The sequence below is a fragment of the Cyclopterus lumpus genome, chromosome 5 (genome assembly GCF_009769545.1).
Source record: "Cyclopterus lumpus isolate fCycLum1 chromosome 5, fCycLum1.pri, whole genome shotgun sequence".
Lineage (NCBI taxonomy): Eukaryota > Metazoa > Chordata > Actinopteri > Perciformes > Cyclopteridae > Cyclopterus > Cyclopterus lumpus.
Genome location: NC_046970.1, coordinates 4053756 through 4079612, shown reverse-complemented (window position 1 = coordinate 4079612; position 25857 = coordinate 4053756). Strand labels below are relative to the sequence as shown.

Below are 25857 nucleotides of genomic sequence, written 5' to 3'. Positions count from 1 at the left end.
ACTGCGCATCTGCTTCTTGATCTCCTTGGAGGGGTCCAACCAGTTCTGAAAGACAGAAGGCAGAACTCAACACAGGGCAGACCGGGAACATGGCTAATGCACACCCCGGTGTCACATTTTGCTCTAATTATAGTCAAGTGTTCCTAATGAAAGCCTTTCCATATGGTTGAATAAAGGAACTGAGCTCTCCCCTGCTGAGCTGTTGAAATGTGCAGGGAGCAGATTTAATTCAAGCATCTGTTTTCTTTATTGTGTTGCAAAAAATGTAAAAAAAACATTCACCACAAGCCGGTTAGCTAACTGATCGCATCATATGTGATCGTGCAGTGAAGGGTTCGACCGATTCTGATTTGGTTGCTGGATAATCTCAATTCAATTCAGTTTATTTTGTATAGCCCAATATCACAAATTACAAATTTGCCTCAGAGGGCTTTACAATCTGTACACATACGACATCCCTGACCCAGGACCTCACACAAAAACTCCCCAAAAATAACCTTTCACAGGGAAAAAAGGGAAGAAACCTTCAGGAGAGCAACAGAGGAGGATCCCTCTCCCCGGGTGGACAGATGTCATGGCACAGTAGTGCAGTGGTGCACGCTGACTCGCTCGGAACAGAAGCCGTAAATCAAGTCGTTTAGGGGCACAGCTGCACGCCGACAGCAATGAAGAGAGAGATGAAGTACCTCCCTCACGTACTCTTAACTCTGCCGTTACCTCCCCCGCATGCTCCTGGACCTGCATATTCATCTGTTTACGACCGCCGCCAAAGAGGGGATGGTTTCTGTTTGGTTTGTTTGTCAGTTTGTCAGCGGGAATACAGGGTGGGGGGGGGGGGGACAACTGGCTCGGTTTTCATGAAACTTGGTGAAAGGGTGTAGTATAGGCCAAGGACGAACCCGTTGAATGTTGGAGCGGATACACACATTATGTTTCACTATTAATAAACGACTGGGAGAGTTCTACAAGTGTAACTATTGTTAAACGGCTGTATGTTTCAGGTGAGGGTCATCTTCTTTAATGGTAGAGAGTAGGCATTTGCTCAAATTGTACCTATTTAGTGTGTCATGTCAAAATAAAATATGAAATCAGAAGTGAACAGCAATGAGGTAAAATATTAAAAAACATTAATCAGGATCAAGAATCCTTAAAACACTAAAGAATAATAAAAAATAAAAAAAGATTAATTGTTTCCCTTTAACTCTGTATCAATGCAGGCTATGTTAAATTCAACAAGTGTGAGTGTTACTGCTTAGAAATTCAACAATAAGATTTGTGTTATTGCTTCTCTGAAAAAGTTACGCAATCTCACTTTAAGGTCAGCCGGGCTAACTCGCCAATAGCAAAAGAGTTGAGTTGGTTAACCTAAAAAAAACATGCACATTTTGGGACTTCCCAATAGTACATCATCTCTGGCAATATGCCACTGTTATCCTGTTGTTGTTAAGCTTGTTACTGCATTCTTTCAGCATTCTCAAGAGCTGCAAAACAGAATCTCAATTCAAGAGTTGGGAGAAAACTATTTAGACATTCTAATTTTGGAGGACTCTCCAGCCAATCTTCACAAAGCTAATACCACAAACAATATGTTTTAAAGGAGACATATTGTGTTCATTTTCAGGTTCATACTTCTACGCTTTAATGTCCAATAAACAATGTATGTATCTCATACTGTCATTTAACTGTATTATGTTTTCTGTGTGTATCAGTTAAACCAATTTAACAGTTTATTTTAGTTTCTATGAGTGACTGTAAAGTTGAGACTTCACAGTCCTGATTCAAAGGCAAAAGTTTCTGAATTGGGATTTGTGTGCATTTCTCCGTGGATTGAGCACTTTGATACTTTCACAGCACCGAGACCAATATGATCAAAAGACATAGAAATCCCACTTTCTACAATATGGGACCTTTAAAAACAATCTAAAGTCTTTGGTAGCAGCTCTGGGACTTTGGCGCGGCCGTGCTTCGAGCTAAACGCTTGACAACACGCCCACAGTACGAATGCTACTGTGCTGTTGTTTAGCAGGTATAATGTTTACCATGTTCCTCTTGTCAGTTCAGTGTGTAAGGTTGTTAACATTCGCTAATTAGCACTCAACACAAAGTGCAGCTGAGGCTGATGGGAATGTCATTAGTTTTGGTCATAAATCAAAGTAATGGACATGGACATGTTTGCCACTCTTGTAGATGCACTGCTCACAGAGACAAAAAGGTCTCGGATTCATTAGCATCATGGACATCTGAACCACACTGTATGGCAATCCATTTAATCGTTTTTGAGACATTTGACTAAATACGTCAACCCGCACGTGGCAATGGATCAAAAGCCGGGTTATCTCCAAAGTCAGGACGTTTCATCTTCTGGGGACCTTGAATGTCTGGCGTGGCAATGCATCCAGTAGTCTGGGCCCAAGGGGTGGGGCGACCAACCAACCGACCGACATCGCAATTCAGTGCTGCTGGCATGACTAAAATTTAATTAAAATAAAGTCAGTAAAAAAGGACTGACGCACAGAGCGACAGGTGTAACTATAATTTGTTCCTTTGATCCTCGCACGAAGAGGTGTTTGGTGCATGCTACATGCTACGTAGCGCTGCACTGCCCGCGGTTGCGAGAGCCAACAGTAGTCCTCGCTAATCTGAATGCCTCTCGCAGCGGCTGCTTTTTATGCTGACAGCCATTTTGGCATCTGGCCTCACATCAGTCAGAGTGGAAACGAGAGGTTGACACAGCACAGTGCAATTGCTGTGGCCGTGTTGGGCAAACTGCAAGCAGCTGGCAATTTGAACTGCGCCTTCACGTACACGCACACACACACACACACACAATGCTTCTTCAGTGTTTAATCAGGCTGCTAAAGACTTTAATGAGCCGCAGGCATTTATCGTCCCCCTGAATCTATCTTATATCAGCCGAGGCCAAAGAGCACTCAATTAGCAAGGCGCTCGCTGCTGCGTTGCTTTTCTCTCTGAAGAAAAGCAAGAAGAACTTTCAATCACAGACTTTTCAAGGCTTCTCGCTTGCTTTTGCAACCCAAGTTCATAAAGCAATCACACGGAATAAAAGCTGTCACAAAGCGCGAAGATTAAATCCCTCCTTCCACAACCGAGGCAGAGAAAGGGCATCTGAAATGACATTTCAATTCTAAGGCTTGTTTGGTCTACCAATCAGCAATGACCCCAGGCAATAGTATCAATCTGCGCTCTGAAAAGCCTGTCTTTGACGTGTCCGTCATATTTATCTAAGCCGTAGCCTTACCTACACTGAGAGAGAGGAAAATATTTGAACTTCAAGCCTGTTAACCTCCTTAACACCCCCCAGTTACCTTTGGCCTGAGATCACGCTAAATCCAAAGTCCCGGCCGTCAGATACGGACCAAGTCACAACATGTGAGCTAACAAAGTTTGTACAAGCTGATGACAGTGACAGAGGATATGCTCCAGGTGGTAAAAGGGACTTAGAGTTCTCCTCTTTCCTATCTTCAAAAGGCAGGAGGTTTCTCTGTAGCTGGTCGTGCAGGGAGGCCTGCATCAATCGAGACCCGAAACCCACATCGGACAAAGAGCCCTAAAGCGGTCCAACAGCCAGGACCCACAAGGTCAGTGTCATTTACTTGAAGATAATCAGCCTGGTCTGTGCACCCCAAATACGTAAACAAAGATCGTATTCAGAACTTCTACTCAAAATGTCAAAATGATTTGTGAGCTGATTGGTGTTTAATGTATGTATGAATGTGTTTATCAAAAGCAGAGACAATTAAACCAGATGACAGAACCAGTGAACCAACAGACTAACAGTATTTCTGATGAGTGAGTTTTTGTCTTTTTTTTAGGGTAAACCAACTCAACACTGTTGCTATTAGTGAGCTAGCATGGCTGACCTTAAAGTGAGACTATGGAACCTTTGATAGAAGATAACAGTCTAATAAACAGTGGCTCTTTGGCTTCAGTCAATGGAGCTTTAAAGGGTCTATATATGGGATTCAAAGCTTATCGTGGTGTAATGGCGTCCTGAGAAGAACAAAACGTTGGCTAGCTAATCGCCGCCGCTCTGCACCGTTGTTTACACCGTTGTTTACACCGTTGTTTACACCGTTTTTGCTGTTAGCACCGTGAGCTGCTCGCTGTTCGTTGCCCTGTTGAGAGCCGTGTTGAATTCGGTAGAGAGAACCTTTTAATGATTATTTCTGCCTCCAGAGCTGCTCTGAGAAATTTCGTACGAACGTCTTGCAAAGACCAGATGAGTCATAGTTCATCGTTTCATCCAACTGCACCCATTTCCCATTCATTTTTGGCTGGTACGCTCCTGAGAGAGCCGACCCATCCAAGAAGTGAGAGGAATACAGATTGTTCTGCTGGCAACGTGTTTGTGCACTGAAACGTCCCGTGAGGTTACAGTGGTACACGATCCACTGACCTTCTGGGTGTCCGTGTCGGCAAAGGTCATGCCAAAATAGTCCTTCTCCAACAAGTTGAGGTGCTCACACACCATGTCCATCAGGGTCTGTCCTTTGGAGTGTTTCTGCGAAGACAACAAAATGATAAAATCATGTATGGCACAGCAGTGGTAAGAAAGGTCAACAACAAAGCAGAAGAAAGATTCTCTTCTTAATTTTTCGGGAATACCATACGTGCAACAAGTCTGCTGCTGGTATAGCTCAGTATTATTGGGCAAAGTTTGACTCATCAATATCAGACCCCATTAGATAGCTTTGCTTTGCCAAGATTGCTTTCCTGTTCTCTGGTTTTTGCACAAAACAAAGCAGCTCAGCCACTTGGTGCCGTGTCGTAGTCGCCGCGCTCCAAACACTTGACAGTGAAAATGGACTATGAATTGCTGGGGAAGATTGCTCTTTGTGCTGGAGGCAGAGATTTACTCTTCTATTGACAGGGTTCAGGATGAGCATTTCAGGAAGATTTCCATTGCGTTCAAGTGACAAGTTCATGTTTTCACATTCAAGGGAGAGTTTCTTTATGGATTTTTCCAGGCTGCACAAATAAGCATTTTTCCTCACAGTGTTGAAGGAGCCTGAGATTAGATTTGGCAGAGATCAGTATACCCCTGGTGTATAGCCTGGATGTTAGACGTGTACCAAAATCGAGAGCTGGAGAAGGAAACAATTCAGTATTTAGGCAATAAGTTAATTTTAGCCAACGATCTATTTCTAATATTGTTATCTGAGCTGAATGTAACACAATACAACAAGTGAGCTAATTTTATTCTATATTTAGATTTGAGTGCTTCAGATGCTGTCCATCCCATTCAGTCATAGTATGCAAAACCATAGTCTCACAATAATCATCACACTTAATATCCTTCTCTGATGATGGCCCAACTATATCACCAGAATAGCACAAGGTGCCCACCTTTAAAGTAACTCCATCCATTGTTAAAAAATCGGACTGAGAGTCTACTGCCGGGCTAACAGCTCTGTACTTTGAGCTAAAAGCTGTAGTCTGCCAAATGGTAATGGTTTGGTAATCCATCCAATAATGTATGAGATATTTCAGTCTGAACGAAATTAGTGGAACATATATTTGTACGTGTGTAGTGCCTTGTCAGATTCCATTGATTATAGCAGTTCTTCAGAGGCTTTACATCCCATTCTGTTATAGAATTGAAAAGGCTAAAGACATTCATTGGGTTAGCACACATGCCCCCCAGCTTGAAGGTCATAAGTTCAAAACCTGGTTAGCAAGACTCAAAAGGTTTTTTATTTCTATGGGGTTGGTTTTCATATCTACAAACAGGAATAGCACTAATCTTATTTTGAGTAATTTAATTCCCTAGTATTGATTGGTTTGTAATTGAATTAACAGAAAGCCATTTACTGCACTGGCAGCCAAAGTTGCACGAGAATGCTCATATCAAAACAGTAGTCGATTTAATTTGATATATATTATGAAATAGTCACTCAAAATCATCAATGCATGCAAGGGCTCACACGTCAGGGTTAATTATAGAGCAAGGAAGATGTATGTTAAGGTTTAGGCCCAACACTGAGACACACATGCAAAGTATTATGCTCTCTACACACACACACACACGCGTGCGGTGCCTCCTCCCCTGGAGCTTACTGACGGAGAGATGGTGTAAGCGGTTGCCAGGGAAACAGATGCAGTATTATCCCTCTGCTGTCTTGTTACAAGGCTAACACTGTGTTTCACCTTTGCCTCATTACGGGTGAAAGGAACGCTGGCGCAATACTCGCGACCTGCGTATCAGCTCTCGCCATGTCGGTCAGTAGGTCCCCGACGGCAACATTTGTCAACGTTAAAGCAAGAGGGCGCTGTATGACAGCGGAGAGAGTTAAATATGTAAATGTACAGTAATGATCTCAGAGCTGCCACCAGAATGGACACCCAAGAGAATCGTGGCGGTGCACGAGGACAGCTAACCAGCCTGAAACACCAAAATAGCCTTGTTGTGCACACCGGGGCAGCCATGCTTGACGATGCAGTAGTCAGGTGGGTTACAGCCCAGTGAGCAGAGGGGACGGGGGGGGGGGACTAGGGGAGAGAAACGGATATGGGCGTGGTGCCTTCCTCTCGCCCCCGAGGACCACGGGGAGGCTCAGCCATGCGTCCATGACAAGAGGCTTAATTAATCCACGAATCCGGGGAGAAGTGTGGCTCGCCTTCTCGCAGCGCCGTCACTAACCGACTCCTGGAACATAGCGGGCATGACGACAGGAAGTGAGAGCAAGCCTGCCAAAGGCCTGGAGGTCTGATGCTCAAACTTGAATAACAAACTTGACAGGAGGCTGCTTTTGTACACCCTTCTTTGACTACCAGAGCTGCGAGGGGTGGGGGGGGGGGGGGGGGGGGGGATATTTAGGGCGGGGCACTTAAGACACACAAGCTGTCATAACGATAATACTAACTATTGTTGTGGTGACACCCAAAAAGGCCTAAAGGTATTTCTGAGTGTTTTTTGCAGGGCCGCGAGAGCGGTCGGTGCAAGGGGAGCATTCCTGATATTATCCCCCCAACACTACAACACACGCACACAAACACGTTTCATGCACTTGCGCATAAATATCCTAAAGGGTGGCTCATAATAACGTTGCTCTTCTATTTTCTCCTTGGCTGCACCTGGCTTGCAACCATGAAATAGCTATGGATTTCCTAGCCAGCCTGTTAGCGGCCTGTGCTGAAGGCTTTTATTGTAATAAAAAGGGACAATATTTTAGTGCCGATACCAAATCAGTGTATACACAAAACAATACTTTTTAGTCTGGTGAAGAGAAACTTTTGTTTTGTCATTTACAGCCGAAACAAGACATGCAAAGAATGTGACTTGGTGATTTGGAGCATACAAATAAACACAGTGCAATTGTCAAGAGACATAATAATGAAATAAGTAGAACAATTCACAGTAGAAAATATATTTTTTTAAGAAAGCACAGTTTTGTGCAGGAATGTGCACATCATTGCATGGGGGATGTGCAAAGGTAGAGAGTTTAGAAAAATGTAAAGTTTACTATCTACAATTCCATGACAAGTAGGCTACTCCCATCTGATGGGAAAGCTTGTGTGATACACTTGAACAACACTCGTGGGGAGATGGTTTTCAGATTGGAGTTCAGATCTGGAACTATCTGATCAAATCATAAGCAAACAAACCAAGGAATCTCAGCAAGCATTCCACGCCGTCTTTCACGAAACCGGTTCCCTAAGTGGCCACAAAACCCCCAGGAATTCACCACAAGACTCAAGGAGGTCCAACAACGCCTAAAAGTAACCAAACATTAAGTAAGTGTGGCAGATGGTGGGAGAAAATGGTCATGGGCCACTAGCAAACACTTTCTTCCTCCTGAAAGGAGTGCCAGATTAGAGTACGGGCCAATTTGAAATGCAATGGCCTCTGGTTGAAGTAAGGCTGAACCGGATGCTTCAGAGCTTCATTATTAGTCATGATAGCGCTTGTTCTGCATTTGACATGTGTGTAGAGGGTGTGTGTGAGTGTGTGTCGCCACTGTCCCGGGCGGTGAAACACAGCTGATGGACAGACGGACCATCTCGATCTTTTATTTTATATGTTGGCATAGGCTACGGTCTAAAAATAAGTGTTCATTTGCAAATTATATTCATTTTAGTAGCAAATTAATTTCTGCGCCACTATCGCTACAATTTAATTGACTTGGTTACCGCTAATTATTTTGCTATTTTTGGTTTTTTCGACACAGAGGAAATTCCTTTGTGGTCCGATTGCTGTCCTCATCTTACGTTAGACAATAATAGCAGAGAGACCTTAAGTGGGAGGAAAGTATGAACTATTGAACTGACTGAATGGGGATCGGGGACAGTGGGGGCTCAATGTTCCCTGCTAGCAACGGGATGCCTCGCGCTTCAAGAAGCGACTTGATTTTCTCCGACACAACCTGCCACGAGTCAAAGAAAACCTTTTCCAGCAGCTCTTTCACTTACTACCTGACAGAGTGAAGGGTGAGAGGCGACTGACACTAAAGAGAAAAGGGTCTCTCCTTTGACTCTCTCTCTCTCTCTCTCTCTTTTCCTCTCTCTTAAGCGCACATTAAGTGCCAGAGAGATCGATATGGTTGGCCCAGGGTGAGTCCGCCTGAACCTATTGACGAAGAAATTTCCGAAATCATCAGAGAGATGCGAGGGCCAGGTTACCGGGCTGCGACAGAGGGTTGGCTGCTGCCAATTGCACCCCCCCCCCCCTGCCCATGATTTAACTCTGTCATCTCAGGTGCAGAGGCAGCGGAGAGAGGCAGACGCATCATGTCGTGAATTTGGGTGTCTACTGGATAAAAGTCTCGGAGAGCGGAGTGGAAAGCCGAGCCCTAACAAGATATAACAACACTCATCTGCACAGTGAAGTAACTGGATATGAATTTTCCTTCACGATCCCGCAGAAGATATTTAATATTTAAGGCCCGTCCTGGAAGAAGTGTTATTCCGCTTTCTAGTCATTAAAGCTCCATAATCCCCCGTGCATTTATCTAAGGCAATGTACTTACGTCTATCTCTTCTCTCATTATCTTTTTTTTATTTTTTATATGCATGCCTCTCCAATCAAGCGGGAAATGTCCTTTTTTCACACGGCAGAAGCAATGAAAACAGATGGTGGAGAATGAAGACTTTCATGCTGCACTCGCTATTTTGTGTGTGCGTTACAGAAATGTGTGACATTGCTTCGCCCCCCCCCCCCCCGGTGAGCTCCCACAGCATGGCACCAGCTCTCTTTCTATTCTCCGTGCCCGTTTCATCTGCTCGCGGCAGCAACACACAACACACACAACTGCCAACAATAACAGAATAATGCTGCTTTTCAAGAGTTCGTTTGAAGCGTGTGAAGGCTAATAATATAAAAACACATCACAGCAAATATATATATATATATATATATTTCTTTTTTTTGCTGTGCGTACCTCAATTTCGCCTTCGAACTCGGAGGAGTCCAGCATGGTCATTTTGAAGGGGGCGGTTTTAAGTCTTTTGGAGCCCTTCTGGGGAGACTTGAGGTTCTTGTTTGGGGACGTCTTCTCCGACAAGTCGTCCGTTTCCCTGGGTTCATCCAGAAGCTTGAAATTCTGTTCCTTAACATATGTATATTAAACAAATGACACTGTTATACATACTTGAGTGGATATCTGATCAAATACGTTGAAGAACTGCATCAGTATCAGGACGGTGCATTAGGATTAAGACTGCCTGAGAGAAACTTAATGGTGTTGAGTCAGCGTGGTGGCTGTAATATTTTAGGCACTGTGTTCATTCTGCTAATTCCACATACTGAGAAGCATACAGTATAATATACATCTAATGGAAACTCGTTGACTCCCAGTTATGTGACTAACCACTGAGTTACAGCGATGCGTTCCCTGCATATCACGGACTCGGCAGACTCTTTTGAAACAAAGACTTGGAGGCTTCGACCAGAAGAACTGTTGCAATATGAAGAAATACTGTACGCTAATGAGGCAACGTAAACAAATGAACCCTATTTTTTTTCTGCCGTGTAATGATATTCAACTTCAGCTCATTTAAACACAAGCGTTGGAACGGGTTGCATCAGCAGTTTTTAAGGTTCAAACTTAAATGAAATTAAAATTTGGCTCCATCATAGACACACAAACACAAACACAGTTCTCCCATAGATGTTGTTATTATTACAAATTATTAACACCTGGGTGTGACTGCTGCTCGCCAACTGACAAAATTAACGTTAGCTTGTCGCGTTTAGAATAAAGAGTAAGAGAGAAATATGGAATACCGTCAACATATCTGACCTGAAAGTTCACCAAATGCTATTTAGTAATAATGTAACTTGGGAAGACTTAAAATGACATTGAACAAAAACAATATAATTTACATCATAACAATGTCAAACTACGGCTAATAGCATCAGTTAAACTGCATGAATACTATTAGCTAACTCTCAAACACACGTCTTTCTCCACGTGTACATAGAGATAACACGTCAGACCTCTGTTTCACACAGACAGTCAGACAGACAGACGGAGATTCATAGTTGGATGCTGACCTGTTTGGCCATCTTGCTGTCCGAGACCGAGTCCTGCATGGTTACTGCTGCTGCCCCCTGCTGTCTGGGAGGGCTCCTAACTTGCTCTCTTCGCCTCCTTGTCAGCAAAGTAACACCAACCTGAGAGGAGACAAAAGTTTAAAAAACGGAAGTGTTAATACGTGCTCTCTTTTCGGCATCAAAAGAGCCGAGATGACACCCCCCCAAATAATAATAACACCACTGGTGCCAGGATCACACCTTCATTACAAATTCGAAAAAGCTACAGCTTCTTGATACAACACAATTTCTACAGACATAATTCACCTTGCCGGCAAGGACATTTACTTTAATTATAAAATCCCTCACTGAGCCAGATAATGATCATCTATTTAAGCGAGACAAGCTCCAGCACTGGGAAGACGATTACCAAAAAAATGAATTTGTGAATTAGGCTGGAGGCGACTGTCGGTACTCATGGCTATCAACAGGAAATTCCTTCAGTCGCAAAGGTGTTCAACCACAAAAAACGATAACGGTACGATCGTCCATGAGTGGATATGAATGCTTGTAAGGCTCCAGTCTTTATAGCTCCATAGTGCAATGGACTATGTAATTGCCTCAATGCACTTCAGGTAATATGCAAGGTAGCGTAACGGCCCATCTATCTGGATCAATGTATCAATTCAATGACCAACGATCCAGCATCACCTATGCAAAGTGTAAGCATCCAAACATATCATCCTCTTAAACATTCACCTTTTATTTTGAAATTCCCATTTCCCCATTGCCGTCCAGAAACCAAACCGCCAACCTCTTTTCATTCAAAAGAGCTTGTTCTCCATTCAAATGTCCGGAAGAGCCCCGAAGAGTCATATTTGAGTTGCTTTTTGCTTTGTAACAGATTGTGTTAAACGGGCGTATCACATGGATTGCAGGCCCCTGAATTATTGAATCTAAGACTTTGTATTATCGGGCAGATATTGTATCATTGTCCAATGAATCAATATCTCATCATATTATAATGGCAATAGTGATTGTGCCTCCCGAGTAATATGTTGGCTCACGCCACAGCGTCGTCTTTGATTGGTCTAATTCAGGCATTAACACCAGACAACGCAACACAAAGACGCACAGTGAAGTGTTTCACAGTGTAGAGCAGGTGTGTTATTTTTCTTCTTTCCCGTCCGTGCAGCAACTTCCCAACAGCTTCCCTCGTCGACTACTTCTACTTCGCTTAGTCAGTTTCTACACTTTATGGAAATCAGTTGGAGTTGGTTGCCTTGGGTTGCAGGTTATACGGTGTGGGTGGACTGGAGAGGAAAGAAAAGGCGAGCGCAGCCAGTTTTTGTCTGTTTAGAGAGGCGTGACTGCATGTATAAACAAAAGTCTCACTAGAAAGGTATTAATGATGTTTGAGGGAATTAATTACTAGCGAGGAGAAATCTTTTTAATTCACTCTCAAAACCGGGTGACAGCTCTTCTCTGTTCGAAAGTAACGAATTCCATCTCCCAGCGCCTCTTAAGTCCACTAATCAACACTGTATATATTGTTTGCTGCCAAAAAGCGATATACGTTTGTGGAGCACCGCCCGCTCAATGCCCCTATTATGGATGTTATATTGCCGCTGCATCTTATGGGATGATTTAAGCACTGTACCGTTCAATTTCTGGAGATCCATTTCACCTTGCATTGGTTATGAAAGTCCTGAGTTGTGCTTTCTGGAAGCAAAACCCCTTTTTGAGTCGGATTCTGATTGTAGTGGGGGGGTGGGGGAGGGGTGGGGAGGTCTCGACAGATTGCACGTGGTTCAAGGAGGGTTATAAAATGGATATTTCCGGTCCTTGATTATGGTTGAGCCGTGTTTGAACACGCTGTATAGTCCACACACACACACACACACATGCACAGCTGCGATCGCATCACAATATCAAAGAGCCAATTAGTCACCCATTGTTACACGCTGAAGACGATTGAGGGAGAAACTGAAGAGCTGGAGAAAGCATGAAAAGAAGCAGGTGTTGAGTCAAAGTCGGTTCCCCCGTCAAGTAGTTTACCTCCCGTTTAAAAATGATAGCGCCCCGTCAGTGTTAGGGATGCAGGTTTCGGTAAGTGGACCTGCACTTATACAGCACTTCCCTCTCACTGCACGTCAACATGCATGAACGATTGGGAGCAATTTGGGGCTCGGCGTCTCGCCCGCGGACACATCGAGAAGCCGAGAAGCTCCAATCGCCTTGTCTTCCGATAAATGAGCAACAGCTGCTGGGACGCACGTATCGACATGACATCAGCAAGGTTAGACAGACCATGTGGCGTGTTCGCCGATGCCCTCGCCATTTATCAGTATTGAATTGAGGCTGCTTCATAACCAGTTGAAAGTTCCTCGCAGTAACTTTAAACATAAATTCAATCATGTATTTCCTAAATATTTGATTCAGGGTGTGTTTTTTATGCAAATAACTACGATAAGGTTAAAGGGGGACATTTTTCTTTCTTTTTTCGGGATGATGAAAAAGGTTGTACATACCAGCTGCTATAACAGAACAAAAATAAAGAATTGGCTGCATTGGCTGATATGGCTCGTCGACAACTGGTATCAGCGGCCAAAAAACGTGATGTGATACTCGAGAGCCCATGGCGGTTGATTAAAGCTCGCCTGTCCAGAGTCAAACAGCCCTGTACTAGAAGCCTCTTGTGGCTGATTGCTTAATGTCACCCTCCCCACTCAGTCCTCCTCCTCTGCTGCGCTACCACAACCACCTCAGCTCTCTTCTTGGGGAACAAAACTAGTGGTGGTATGTCCACTCGGGGGGCCTCGCTTTCCCCTCAAGGTCTGTTCCAGCTGGGCACCGGACTATGAGTTGCTAAATCAATGCCCCCCCCCCCCCCCCCTCGCTGGCTGAATCCTGCCAAATAAACTCCCAGATTGATCGGGCGTCGTCCTCTGATGGCAAAGGAAGCAGACAGACTCACAGAGCCGTCATGTCTTTTTCCGTTATCGCCTTCGCCTCCCAGTCCAAATCAGTCAAACTAAAAATGACGAGCGAAGACCCTGCGGGCTGTTCAGGTGTGCGCACCAAGTCAAACAGACACTTCACTTAACATCCATCTGGGTTACATGACACAATGCATTTTTCTACAGCTCGTCACGACGACCAATCGTCTTGAAAAACCACCGGAACCATTTTATGTTCCCCATTTCTTTCTACTTCCCAACCACACCCACGTCGATAGTTAACTGTTGCTTTGAAGAGGTTGAAAAGTACAAATCACATAAACCATAGTCGGTCCGTGGCAAATGGCGTCCCTTATTGAGACATCTCGTGAAATCAGATTAATTGCCCAAATTAATACGGATTGATGCCACAGAGCGATGCCACAGAGCGATGCCACAGAGCGAGGCCGTGGAGCGGCGCAAATGCATTAATTTCCGGCGCGGGCCCATTACCCACAATTACCTCCACCGAGTGTGGAAGAAACAGCCCCTGCCTTGCAGTGCAGGAACACGCCCGCGTGTTTCCTCTAGTTGCGCCACTGTGTGCAGCTCACTGACAATGCCGGCCTATGATATCTGCCATCAGTAATACCGTTTCATGACAAAGGAGGGCTCATTTCCCTCGGAGGGTTATGAAACGCCACCTTACGCCTACAAGCGCAGCGTCTCCTTGTTTCTCCCGCGTCTCTGTTTCTCATCAGAGGTACGATTTAATCTAAAGCAAGGCAAGTGGAGGGAGAACGAGAGAGGGAGAGGGAGGGAGCGCGCATGTCTGTGGAAGGGCACTGGCTCGGCTCAGGGATGCAGTTGCCATGGTAACAGCATAGAGTACCCTCTTTTCTTTTTTTCATTCTTTACACCCGCTCGTCTCTCTTCAGAGGAGCGACAGAGAATAGAGAGAGAGACGGGCTGAACGAGGAGGGAAGACAAGAGGCCAAAAGACGGAAGGAATCGGGGGCGGATGGGAAAAGGTATAGCTGCAGCTCAGTGGGTAGAGTGGTCTGGAAAGGAGTGGGCGGTTTGATCCCCGCATGTCCAAGTGTCCCTCATGTAAGAAACCGAACCACGAGTGGCTCCCCGGGCACTTTGTAGTAGCCCTCTGGTTCTTTATGCTCAGGCTTGGTTAAATGCAGAGGTCAAATGTCACGTGTGTGCGGTGTGTATACGGACGTTTTTTTTAAGAAATGACAAGAGGGAGGAAAGGAGCTGAGGAAAGGAGCTGAGGTGGTGGTGTGACTCAAAGGCTGCTCCCCTACAGTTTGCGGTGGAAAAAACTGCACGAAGAGACGGGGAGTTTGAAGCACAGATGCAGGCCGCCGCCGCGGGCTGTTAGACGGTAGAGGGTGAGGGCGCTACCACCGCCGCCGCCGCCGCCGCCCTCACCCTCTACCGTCTAACAGCCCCCTTCTCATCTGACATCTGAGCCCTGACATGCACAGTCAGCACTCTTGGGTCGATACACAACCCTAATGCGAAGCCACGGCCGTAATCACCTTCCCCCATTAACATGCACTGAGCGCACAATGCAGCCGGGTAATCGCAGAGAGCCGCTGCGCCGGCAAAATTGGAAGACACAACACAACGGCTTGCTACGGTGCATCCCCTCGCTTCGCTCGGGAGTTATTTGCACACGGGTTCCAACTGCCGCAGTATGAGCGCCGCGGGTCTGCAGCCACAGCTGCCATTCATCACCGAAGGAGATCCTTTTGAAGGAGAGTCACGGAAGTCAAGGAAGATCGTAGTGTTGACCTTCCGTTTAAGGTCGTGTCGAGCAGCGCGAGATGGAGAAGCACTCGGGGCTCAAGTGGTTGTCAAAGGACTCAAGGTGAAAAGAGGAAGGCATACAGAGGGAGACAACAACAAGTAGAGAGCATTCGCAGTATTACTGTTTCAAGGCGAAGTGGCCGCTTTTGGTGTCTTTTTTCCAAAAAGAGGCGATGCGCTAACTGGATTGTGGAAAAACCTTTTTTCTTTCTCATAGTTGGTTCGATGGCCATGCTCGCTTGTTTAGTTTACCTACTTCTTCTTCTACTCTGTTTACTGGCAGAGTACTGCCATGTGTAGCCTAAAGTCTATTTGCACCTAATTTCTTTCTTTCTTTTGTTTTTTGAGACATATAGAAACACACGGCCATTGATGACTTACAGCATATATTGTCGATAAATTAGTGCCGCTATTGAGCAAAAAAACACCTCATCATGTTGTCAACAACTCTGGTTCTTCCTCCTCTTCCTTCCACGGTGCAGGGCGTCAGTGGCGTCAACACTGATGCCAGCCACTGATGCCAGCCATTGGCTGAGGACAACGTCGTCCCAGGAAACGTCGTCTTAGGAAAAAGAAGTCGTCCCCCCCCCCCCCCCCCCCCACATTGTCCCATCGGGGACTTCTTTGTTGTCCTCAGCCAATGGCTTGATGACAGATGAGGCCTGAGTACAGCGCCGCCACAACTGCACGACTCATCGAGCCTCGTATTCTTGCAGTGTGTCTCTGGAATCACCCCGAGAGAGAGAGCGAGAGACAGAGACAGAGACAGAGAGAGAGAGAGGAGGGGGGGGGGGGAAACGCAGGCTAAATTTAAGGTGCCCGCTCACGGAGGAACATCAACCCGCCGGCTCCAAGACGGAGAGCAGAATCACCCCGAGAGCCAAGTCAAGATTTGGCTCTCGGGGGGAAACATCACTCTAATAGGAGTTGACCTTTCTCATGCCGCACAGGGGGGGAAGGGGCCTCTGCGTGCTCCCGGATGCGGCCTCCCGGATGTATCTGACGGATACGTCCCTGAAGCCGCCAGACGCCATGCACCGCAGGGACCTCAAATCGCAAAGCAACTTGGTCCTTCTGTCGTCCTCCCCATCTCACACCTGAATAAGCGATGAATGAGCGAAACTTAGCGTAGCTAGAGGGAAGCGCGGCCGCTGGGGATACATTGCTGTTGGGAGCTCGCAGCAGGGAAAAAGCGAGGACATGGGTCGTGGGAGCACACCTACGGTTGTGCAGGCGTCATCATGACCCTCGGGGTGGGGGGGACACATGGCGGCAAGATGATGCTTGTTGGCTTGTTGTGCCGAATTCTGAGAACCATAAATGTGACAGGCAGATCAACATGCCACTGAAAAGGTGTCCTCCGAATGCTGGTAACTTGAGGCCGCCAACACCAAAGTCTCCTCCAAGTCTTCCGAGGCATTTTTTTTCACACTGCCCATTTTATGGTCTGCATAATTACTATTTCCCGGCAGGGGCTCCAATTCTCCTCACAAAAAAACGGAAGCAATTATTTCCTTAAGGTCATAATAATACAAATAAAAACACAGTCCAATCCTCTTTCATCCCGTCGCATGTGTGCACCCACATTGAGCCGCAGACTCTCGAGCGTCTGCGGCTCTTGTTTTATCAGCTCCCGGTCAGAAAACAAACAAAACACTGTCACTGTTCTCAAAGGCCAGCGTGTAATTGTCTCGGCGTGAGGCCTCCAGTTAATAAGAGACTGTCACACTGGTTGCACTTCCAAAACCAGATTCTCCGCACTGTAATTTGTGTGTGGGGAGGGGACATTATTTCCTGTTGCTTGGAACCATAATTACAGCTGTTGTCTTGGCTTTGGTGTAGTGCTGACGATAACAAAGAAGGAACAAAACAAACAAATGGTCAGTGCGGCCTCAATTATGTTATGCTCAGTCATTTTAGTGCCTGGATGAAACGCCACTCGCAAGCGTTTTTCTTTTCTTTTTTATCCTTGGCGTTGTAGGGTTATGGTAATTTGATCTCAAAAGAAAGATATGAATTGAGAAGCTGAGTAAATATTGTACGTATTTGCTGGCTTAGAGACTGAAAAAAGGGTGTTATCCATGCCTTCCTAAACAACCTTCTTTTTTTTTTGGCGCACTTGCTATTCAGTTCACAAGTTCAAACTCATAATACAAGACACTCCTGAACAGATTCCAAGACAAAATAGCTGTTTGTTCTCCGTTAGATGAGACGAGCCTGACTGAGTTGCAGTTTCGAGTCAAACCGTTAATAAATCCACATCCCTCGCCAGTTTTTCAAAAACTGGTACTCGTCTGGTGACCCAAGACGCTTGAAGTTTTGCCTCAGCTCGGCGTACGCAGTTAAGTCTCCCCCTCATTTTCCCCTTTCGCTTTGAAGAAATACACACGCACACACACACATCCTCCTACGCAACTTTCCCTTTGGATTTCACGCTCATTAGGCCTATATTCATTTATTTTTATTTTTATTCTCATGTATGCATTTTGTATTTATTTAATGCTTTTTTTCTCCTTCCTGTTTTATTCCATGCGTCTTTTTTTGTTGTCTTTGTCTTCACATTTTTAATTTACATGCAGGAATAAATCGAAAACGCCTCGCAGTGAACTCAAGAGCAGGAAGTGGTTGCAGGAGTGTTTGTTGACAACAGGCTGCTGTTCGGGCACCTGTCTGAAGAGCAGAGGTGGGAATCTTCCCCCCCGCTCACAACCCCTTGGCAGCGATTCGAATCCACAGCGATACTCCATGCATCGCATCCTCAGTTTGCCATCATACATCATGCAGGTACTTTTTTCACCCCCCATGTATTAATACAAACAGTCAGACACAATTTTGACTTAGAAAGTGCTTTCTAAAATCACACCGCAGCGTTCCGTAATATAAAAAAGCTGCGTCAGAACAACAACGTCACAAGAGCAAAACAGAAATGTGTGCTGTAATCTTTCACACAGCAGCTCGAAGACAAGGCACTTACACCGCACGAATTATCCTAGCGGCTAACATCCTTGCCGACTCACGTCTCTCCTCCTCTTACTTATATGGCGAATGCGTTAGCTAAGAGTTTGTGTTTCTATCCAGAGCGGCATATATGTAGTCACAGTCATTCATTACACTGTCAGCATATAAGCATCCCTCCAGTCCATGGCCAGACAACCGGGAGATGAATACCTACATCTGTGTGTGAAACCTGTCCTTTCCAACCGGAAGTCACAAGTCTTGCCTCATGACCCCCGTTGTAAGGGCTGACACAATACCTGCTTTGTTTGCCTCTACAGTGTTTGCCCGGTTGCTTAGATTAGTTTTCCTTTTTAGTACACACACACACACACCTCTTTAACAGTCCTCCCCCTTTAAAGCCTCATTCTGGTCACTTTCCTGCAGCACGGTGTGTGTTTTCAGCACAATGTGGCAGAAGGTGGAACGACACAAACATACGCATTTATGACACGTTCAAGGTCACAAAACTGCACAAAATTGAAAGTGACACCTGAGTGTCGGTGGTATTACGCCAACGGTCATGCTCGACTGCGTGCCCTTGCAACGCGCGTACCATCAGAGAGAGAGAGAGAGAGAGAGAGACGTCTGTCCTCTGTGGTAACAAATCCGGAGAGAACAAGAACCACAAGCCTTGGAACATCTACCGTAGGAAGAAACACTGAGCTGCCATTTCTGCCCACAGCAGTCACCTCGGAGGTTGCGTTTTACAATTTCCTCTCGCCCCCCAGACGTCGTGGCGAATGCCATAAATCACCGGGGGGGGGGGGGGATGGTGTGTGTCAGGGAGCCGGACTCATCTCCACACAGGTCTAATCACACTCTTTTACTGTAATTATTTTTCACGGGGGATCAAGGTGGATCAGCTGGCACTACACAGGAAGTATTGTTGCAAGCCAGGAGCATTTTTTATTTATTTTTTGAATCCCATTGAATTTGGCATCGGTGCGGAATTTCTTGGGATTTGTCAAAACCACATCGTACTACAGAGAGAATAATTGTTCAGAGAAAAGTCGAATTCCATTCATGGTGTTACTGTGTGAGGTGGCGATTCAGAGCACAGGAAGTAAATCATCCCACCTTTGTTTTGCGTTGAAGGGAGAGATAAAAGCTGCTGTTTTCATCCTCAGGAAAACGTTCAGCGTTCATAAGAAATACTAATAAAAAAAGAAAACCTCATAAGAACAGCGCTGCAGCGTGCTCCCATTGGAACAATTCAAATAGGGGAGTTTGCTGGACGCTTTGTTATTTCCCCCGGTGGCAGCGCTCTCTGCCGGCTGAACGCACCCTGCTGCTGGCCGGCTAGCAGGAGCGGCCCGCGGCCCGCTGCTGCGAAAGTGGATGCATGAGGCGCTGAGGAGGTGCGGCTGAAGCACACGAGTAAGTGTTTTGTTTGCTTTGCCTACGTTCACCCACACACACACACACACACACACACTCATGCCATAAGTTTTTCCATCATCCAAGGAGAACACTGGAAAATATTTCTGGCCAGTCCACATTGTTACATGCCAGGATGCGGAGACCGAAGGCGCGCCGCGGCTATCTGTGGCTCTATCACACACACGCAAAATACTGCGGTGCCGTGCAATGGTTTCCCCGCGACAAATTACCCGGATTGATCCGCAGCCACGGGAGATTGTTTCACACGAGAACATCGATGGGCAAAGAAGCCCTGCAAGCAGCAGCGTCCCCCGTTCATGGCACATTTGAAGCTCGATGCCCCCGTGGGAGAATGTGGCACGAAGCCACGCCATATGGCGCGCAACGTGGCGAGCTGCGGCACGCGGCGGGAGGGCTGGCGCGCGAGGGAAGGATCCTGTCCGTTGGACTAATTAATGGCTCTGTGATCGGGGAGGTTTTTCCTCACAAACCCGGCACACAAACAAAGCAACAAAAAAAGTGTCCTGGTCTACACGTGGGACAGATGGCCATGGTTTGTGATCTCGACTGCAGATGAAGACGCAAGGTCTAGAAACAGGCGTGATTGAGGCATTTTCTCTCTCTCTTTCTCTCCCGCTCCCGATGCCCTTCGTGATCTGATAGGCTGGGAATAATAAGCAGCTATAGCGTGTTATCTGCTAACAGCTCCATTACAGCACGCTGATAAAGCTGCACAGATCTCGGCAGGCGCAAACCGGCAGAGGCGCTCCGTAATAACAGTGAAAGTCGTCACGGTGTAATTATCATGTACTGAAATTGAGGCATTGGCAGAAAAAAGGCATCAGGATGTCAGGTCCTGATGTTATAGCGTCAGCATGCTTAGCGTTCGTATTGTGGGTGTACTGATTAAGGGTTCGCTCCGTTGTCAAAGGGCCCTGCACTTTAGACATGAACCCCCTTTGTCTCCAATTGTGTGATTAAAGAAACCAGGAAGGAAGGGTTGCTTTACAAGCCACCCTATATTCGTTTTATTTTTCTAATTGAAAAGAAAACAAATGAATGGAAATACCATTATGTGCATTTTTTTCTTACCTCAAGGACTGCAAAACGGCGGATGTAAAAAGGTTTTTTCGCGCCCTGAAGTGAAGCATTGTATATGCTTTGGCTTTTGTTAAGTTTTTTTCTCACACAAATCTAAATGTCAGCAGGCAAAAGAGTGCGCGCAGCACAGACAGCTGCACTGAATCAGTTAACTCGAAAATAAATGACACGCGCGACGGAAGACAACACATGCAATAGCAACAATTGGCAGCACAATATCTGAATATTCCATAAAAGCGAACAGGGCCAGGGAGTTTGTGTGTTTAAAATAACAACCTGTGATGTTCAGGGAACTGTAAAACCACCACGGGCTACGACTGCACTCTTGAGATAAGACATTTGTACATTTTGCATCGGGGCATGAGGCTCCGGCCGTATCGACATCATCTCCATTCTCCAGCTGCTCCGAGTGCTCCGCCAGCTGTGGTGGCTATTATGTAATCTTTTTTTTAAAGTTACCATCTCAAAATTGTTTGTGTTGGATACTATGTTTGTTTGGCATTATTCTGCAACATCCATTGAATGTTTTCACACAGTTGGTACTGTACCTCTCGAGTAGTTTTTATTGGTTGTGGCGGAGTCTGCCATTCCCACGCTACTGCCCTCCCCCTAAGCATGTTATACAGCGTTAGATTGAAGTGTGTATCTCATGTACCTCACCGTTCCCTCTCTGCAGCCGTATGAGAGCTAATGCTAACGCAGACGGTCGCTGCTTCACATTAAAAGCATTCAACTGGGGAAACGTGAGGGGGCTTTTTTTGTGAAGCAGCCACAGGAAACACAATGTGATCATTGAAGTGACGATGAAATCAGATCAGAATTATCGCTGAATGACTTCTTTATTAGGACAATGTGAGTTTGTTTGGCTGCACTGTGCAACAGACACACACCAGTGACCAGCTGTTGTACCAGACTGCCCTGGTTACCACGGTAACTACTTTGGTTGCCACCAAAAAATCCAACAGATAGGGAGATGTGTTATAATTTAATGATCCCTTAGTAAAAGTAGATTTCCTGAGCTGTGCTTGTTGTAAACATTTTTAAAAAGGATGTTGTTTACTAATCAGTGTCGTGAAACACAAAACCATTTCTGAAGAACAGATCTTTAACAATCTGCCACTTTCATGTATAATTCTAAATAATACAAATGGCAAAACATCACAGCACACGGTGACGATCTCCAGCTTTTGATTTTCAAAACTTCTTCAACCCGGCTGGTGTCGTAGCACTCATGATGCCTTCCCAACGTTTTATTCAGCACTACTTCACTGTTGTCAACGCTGAGAACCCGACAGTAACAAGCGGCAGGTGCCAAACATTAAAGAGCCCACTATGATCTCTGCAGCGTTCTGCCGTATCAGAGTGACTGAGAATACGAGAAGCTGAATCTAATCAAGCCTTATCCCGGACCATATGTTTTTTAATAGCATACAGTACATCTAAACTCCATCCATAGGAACCACCGGATGAACAAATGGTGTTTCAGTGGACCTGCGGCTGTGTTTGATGACGGCGTGCTCTGTCCTCCTCAGCGTGTCCTCTGCTCAACATCTGTGGCACAATCTGCCAGCGGTAGCTTAGCATTTCGACGCCACAAGGTTACACCGACGACAAGAGGACAGGAGCGACGGACCATGGACAGTAAGAGGCAGAATATGCGATCACAAGGATCGGTCACTTTATGCCCACAAACATGCACCGGAAGAATCTGACTGCACTACTTCAAAAGGAAGAGATTGTGTTTGTTAAATGGTGTGGCTATCATGTGATAATTCTACTTTCAGGGTGCATGTATTATTTCCAACATCGATTCATAACCTATTTAGCTTTTCACAAATTCACTTAAAGGGCCGGTGTGTCGGATTTAGTGCAACCAACTTCATACCCCTCCCTTTCCCAAGCTTGTCGGAAAACTACGGTGACCTTCAGGTAACGTAGAAACACGAAAAGCGCCTCTTTAGAGCCGGCGTTCGGTTTGTCTGTTCTGGGCAACCGTAGAAACATGGCGGTGCAACACGGCGGACTCCTTGGAAGAGCACCTAAGCTAACGAAAACAATGTAACTTAACACATTGGTTCTCGACACGTTTCAACTTCGGCTCGCTACAAAATAAAAATGTTTGTCAGGGAACCACTTGGAAAAGATCGTGGTTTGGGTCATAATAACTATGGAAGCTACGTGGCGAATGAATTCAAACGTTGACTCCTGGTTTTACGCGGGACACAAGGAGCGGTCTCCAGGCTGCGTTTGTCCAGTGTCCATGCCTATGTGGATTACATTTTGGAGGGATATATACAAGTTCCGGTGCTCTTTGTTCGTAGCATTAGCAACAGAAAAAACAACAATTCTTAGTTTCAGGTGATAGAACAGTAACAAAAGAAATAGCGGTTAATAGTGTGAGAAACAGTGGAGGAGGAAGAGTTTGTTATTTGTTTTATTGCTTATACAATTAATCGATTAGCAAAATTCTCATTAAATTTATTTTCTCTTGCCGCACGGATGGAGCAGATGGAGCTCTGTTGTTGTTCATGGCTGACTAAACTCTTGCACATTGGGATTTTGCTCAACGTCGCCTTTGAGGTGGAAAACAATGGGTATTGTAGGGGAGGGCAGCCAGTATACCGTTACACATCTCATTGAGATGCTTGCTCGCATCTCTTTTTGCTTCACCACTGAAAAAACAAATTAAAGATGAGACTGACTCTGGAACCCATTTATTTTATTCTGCAAGTATGCAGACAAGTCTGAGGCTGTTTGCAGCCTTCTCAAAGTCAAAAGCTGCACTCAGTTAAGATGTTATATTGTTTGGATTCGACCAATACCTATACCTGGACTTGTGTACTGGCCAATACCGAATACTTGGATACCAGTGTACCAGTGTGTTTGAAACAAGTTCATAATTCCCTCTCTGATATCAATTTCATATTGCTGTAAAAACGTCTCCGCCAAACAACTGTATTAATTTAAGCGTCTCTCTAAAAACTATATTTTACAAGATTACATTGGAACACATCGCAATAACTTTATATTTCACCGCCTAGTGCTCCCTTTTACTGAATGTGTAACTCAATGCAACTTCAGTTAACGTTAGCCTTTAGCTCCATTATTAAGCTAATGTTAACTATAGCTCACCTCCTGCCGATTTCAACATGTTCACAATGTAGCATTGTTAGGGGTGGGGGGGTTGCACAAAAGTGTTTAACCACAGGTGTATCGTGCTAGTTTGCACATGTGCAGTACCAATCCGGCAGGAAGTACGGACACAGTGCCCAAATAAAGCCTCATTGTAACTAACATATCTATACCGAGACAAACATACGGCTGGCGTCCAGCACATGGTGCTGATCAAATCAAAGTCTTCTTGTCTTGTGGAAATCATATAAAACTTCAAACATATACAAAGACCTCACATGTAACGAGAGTCTGCTCGCGCGCACGTTTCACGGTGCTTGCACATTAAAGTGGTATTCTTCAGGACTGTGCGAGATGAGCGGTACAATAGACATGTGGCCCATGGAGGGGCACCGGGGAATGGGAAAAGGCACAACAGGGCCCTGCATTTTTAACATTTGAGACTTTCACATCTCAGCCTCAGATTTACGGCCACGTGACCTCATCAGAGCGACGGTCAACCTCACTGCCATCATGGAGGGTCCCGATGCTGAAAGACGCTGCGACTTGTGACCTGAAAGGGGGATTTCTGACTAAGTGAGAGCCCAGTTATTCCCTCTGATGTGTGAAGTGTAAAGAAAAAGTTAATCAAAGTCAGTTTCTCAAAGTTCCTTTGATCAGGGATGAAAGCTAACAATTACAAGAGTAGGACTCGACTGGATGAAAATAATTAAATAAAAGATGAAAAAGTGGTTAAAAACACTCCATAGAATGTTCTTTTTTCGATGTGCTGCATGGAAAGACAATATGTGCCGACGCCGGTGGAAGAACAAAATCTTTCTTTGTGTTCAGTGAGTTTTGAGTCTGACCCCGAAAAACAAAACGTGTTTTCTATTTGATAATATTGCGATGGAGAATGTGCTCTCTAGTTTGGATGATATTTAAATCAAACCCCCAATGATTAAAACAGACTAAAAAGTTCCTTGCACCGGTTTACTGCTGCTAACGAAGAACAGCATGATGCCCAAATTGCGAAATCAATGAAAGTTAACCCTTTGGCGGACCCTCGGATCTCATTGTGCTGCGCTTTAAGCCCGGGGCATCCCTGATTCCCTGATTTTACTGCAGCAAATTCGAAGGGAGGGGGTCATCCTTGGGCAGGCAGACGTTCACCGGGAGAAGCGATGCTTGACTCTTATGATCTGTGCCATCGGGACGTTCACACCCGGCGAACGCTGCAGCCTGACAAGCGACGATGGAGTGGCCAGAATCCCCCCCGACCCCGAATTCAGAGATCCCAATCCCTCTAGGAAGGATTACAAAGCCGCCTTAAGACCCTCTCCAGCATTCGCCACGTAACTTTAAACCAAGTGCCAGACGGCCTCTTCTACCAAATAATCAAGTCCCATTCAGGCCGTACTTCACTCCGCCATTGGTGTCGTTATACGCAAAGTGGTGCTCCGCTGGGGCCTACTTAGCAGGCATCTGGAGGTAAACAACATTCCCGAGTGTATACCCGGAGGGAGAAATAGTCCACGGGCTGACACGGTTACGCAATGTGTGGTAGAATTTGCCCGGAGTTCACACTGGGACACCCACTAGACTCCGTGAACATGCATTCTTACTACAGGGGAGTTTTCCAAGCACACACACACACACACATACACACACATTCATTTCAGAAAATGTACGCACATCGGCGAGGGCCCACACATTTAGAGCGACATGACCTTGTTGTTGAAGATTACCCACATGCACACACACACACACACACACACACACATACACAGGCACTCATCAGCTGCTGCATTGTGCTTATACGTAGGCATGAATGCTCATCCAATCTCCGCTATCCTCCCACTAAGGGCATGCCAAGAGCCTCTGCGGCACAGGAAACTCACTGCATCAGTCTGTACGTGTGTGTGTGTCCGTGCGTGCGTGCGTACATGTGCGCGCGTGTGTGTGTGTTTAAGGGGTGGGTGGATGTGTGCACTTCTTGAGAAGCTACAGCCC

The 25857-nt window shown here is 45.7% G+C and overlaps 1 protein-coding gene across 5 annotated transcripts in view; it reads right to left on the bottom strand.

Moving 5' to 3' along the window:
- The window catches only part of LOC117731192 (band 4.1-like protein 1), a 65178-nt gene that overhangs the window by 20035 nt on the left and 19286 nt on the right, over positions 1-25857 (bottom strand). For all 5 annotated transcript variants that reach the window (XM_034533371.1, XM_034533372.1, XM_034533374.1 and 2 more), the window contains exons 2-5: positions 10514-10633; positions 9399-9566; positions 4418-4522; positions 3-45 (exon numbers count right to left, since the gene is read on the bottom strand). In XM_034533371.1, the coding sequence (XP_034389262.1) occupies positions 3-45; positions 4418-4522; positions 9399-9566; positions 10514-10552 (355 nt within the window). In that variant the 5' untranslated portion in view covers positions 10553-10633. The remainder of the gene's footprint in view (positions 1-2; positions 46-4417; positions 4523-9398; positions 9567-10513; positions 10634-25857) is intronic.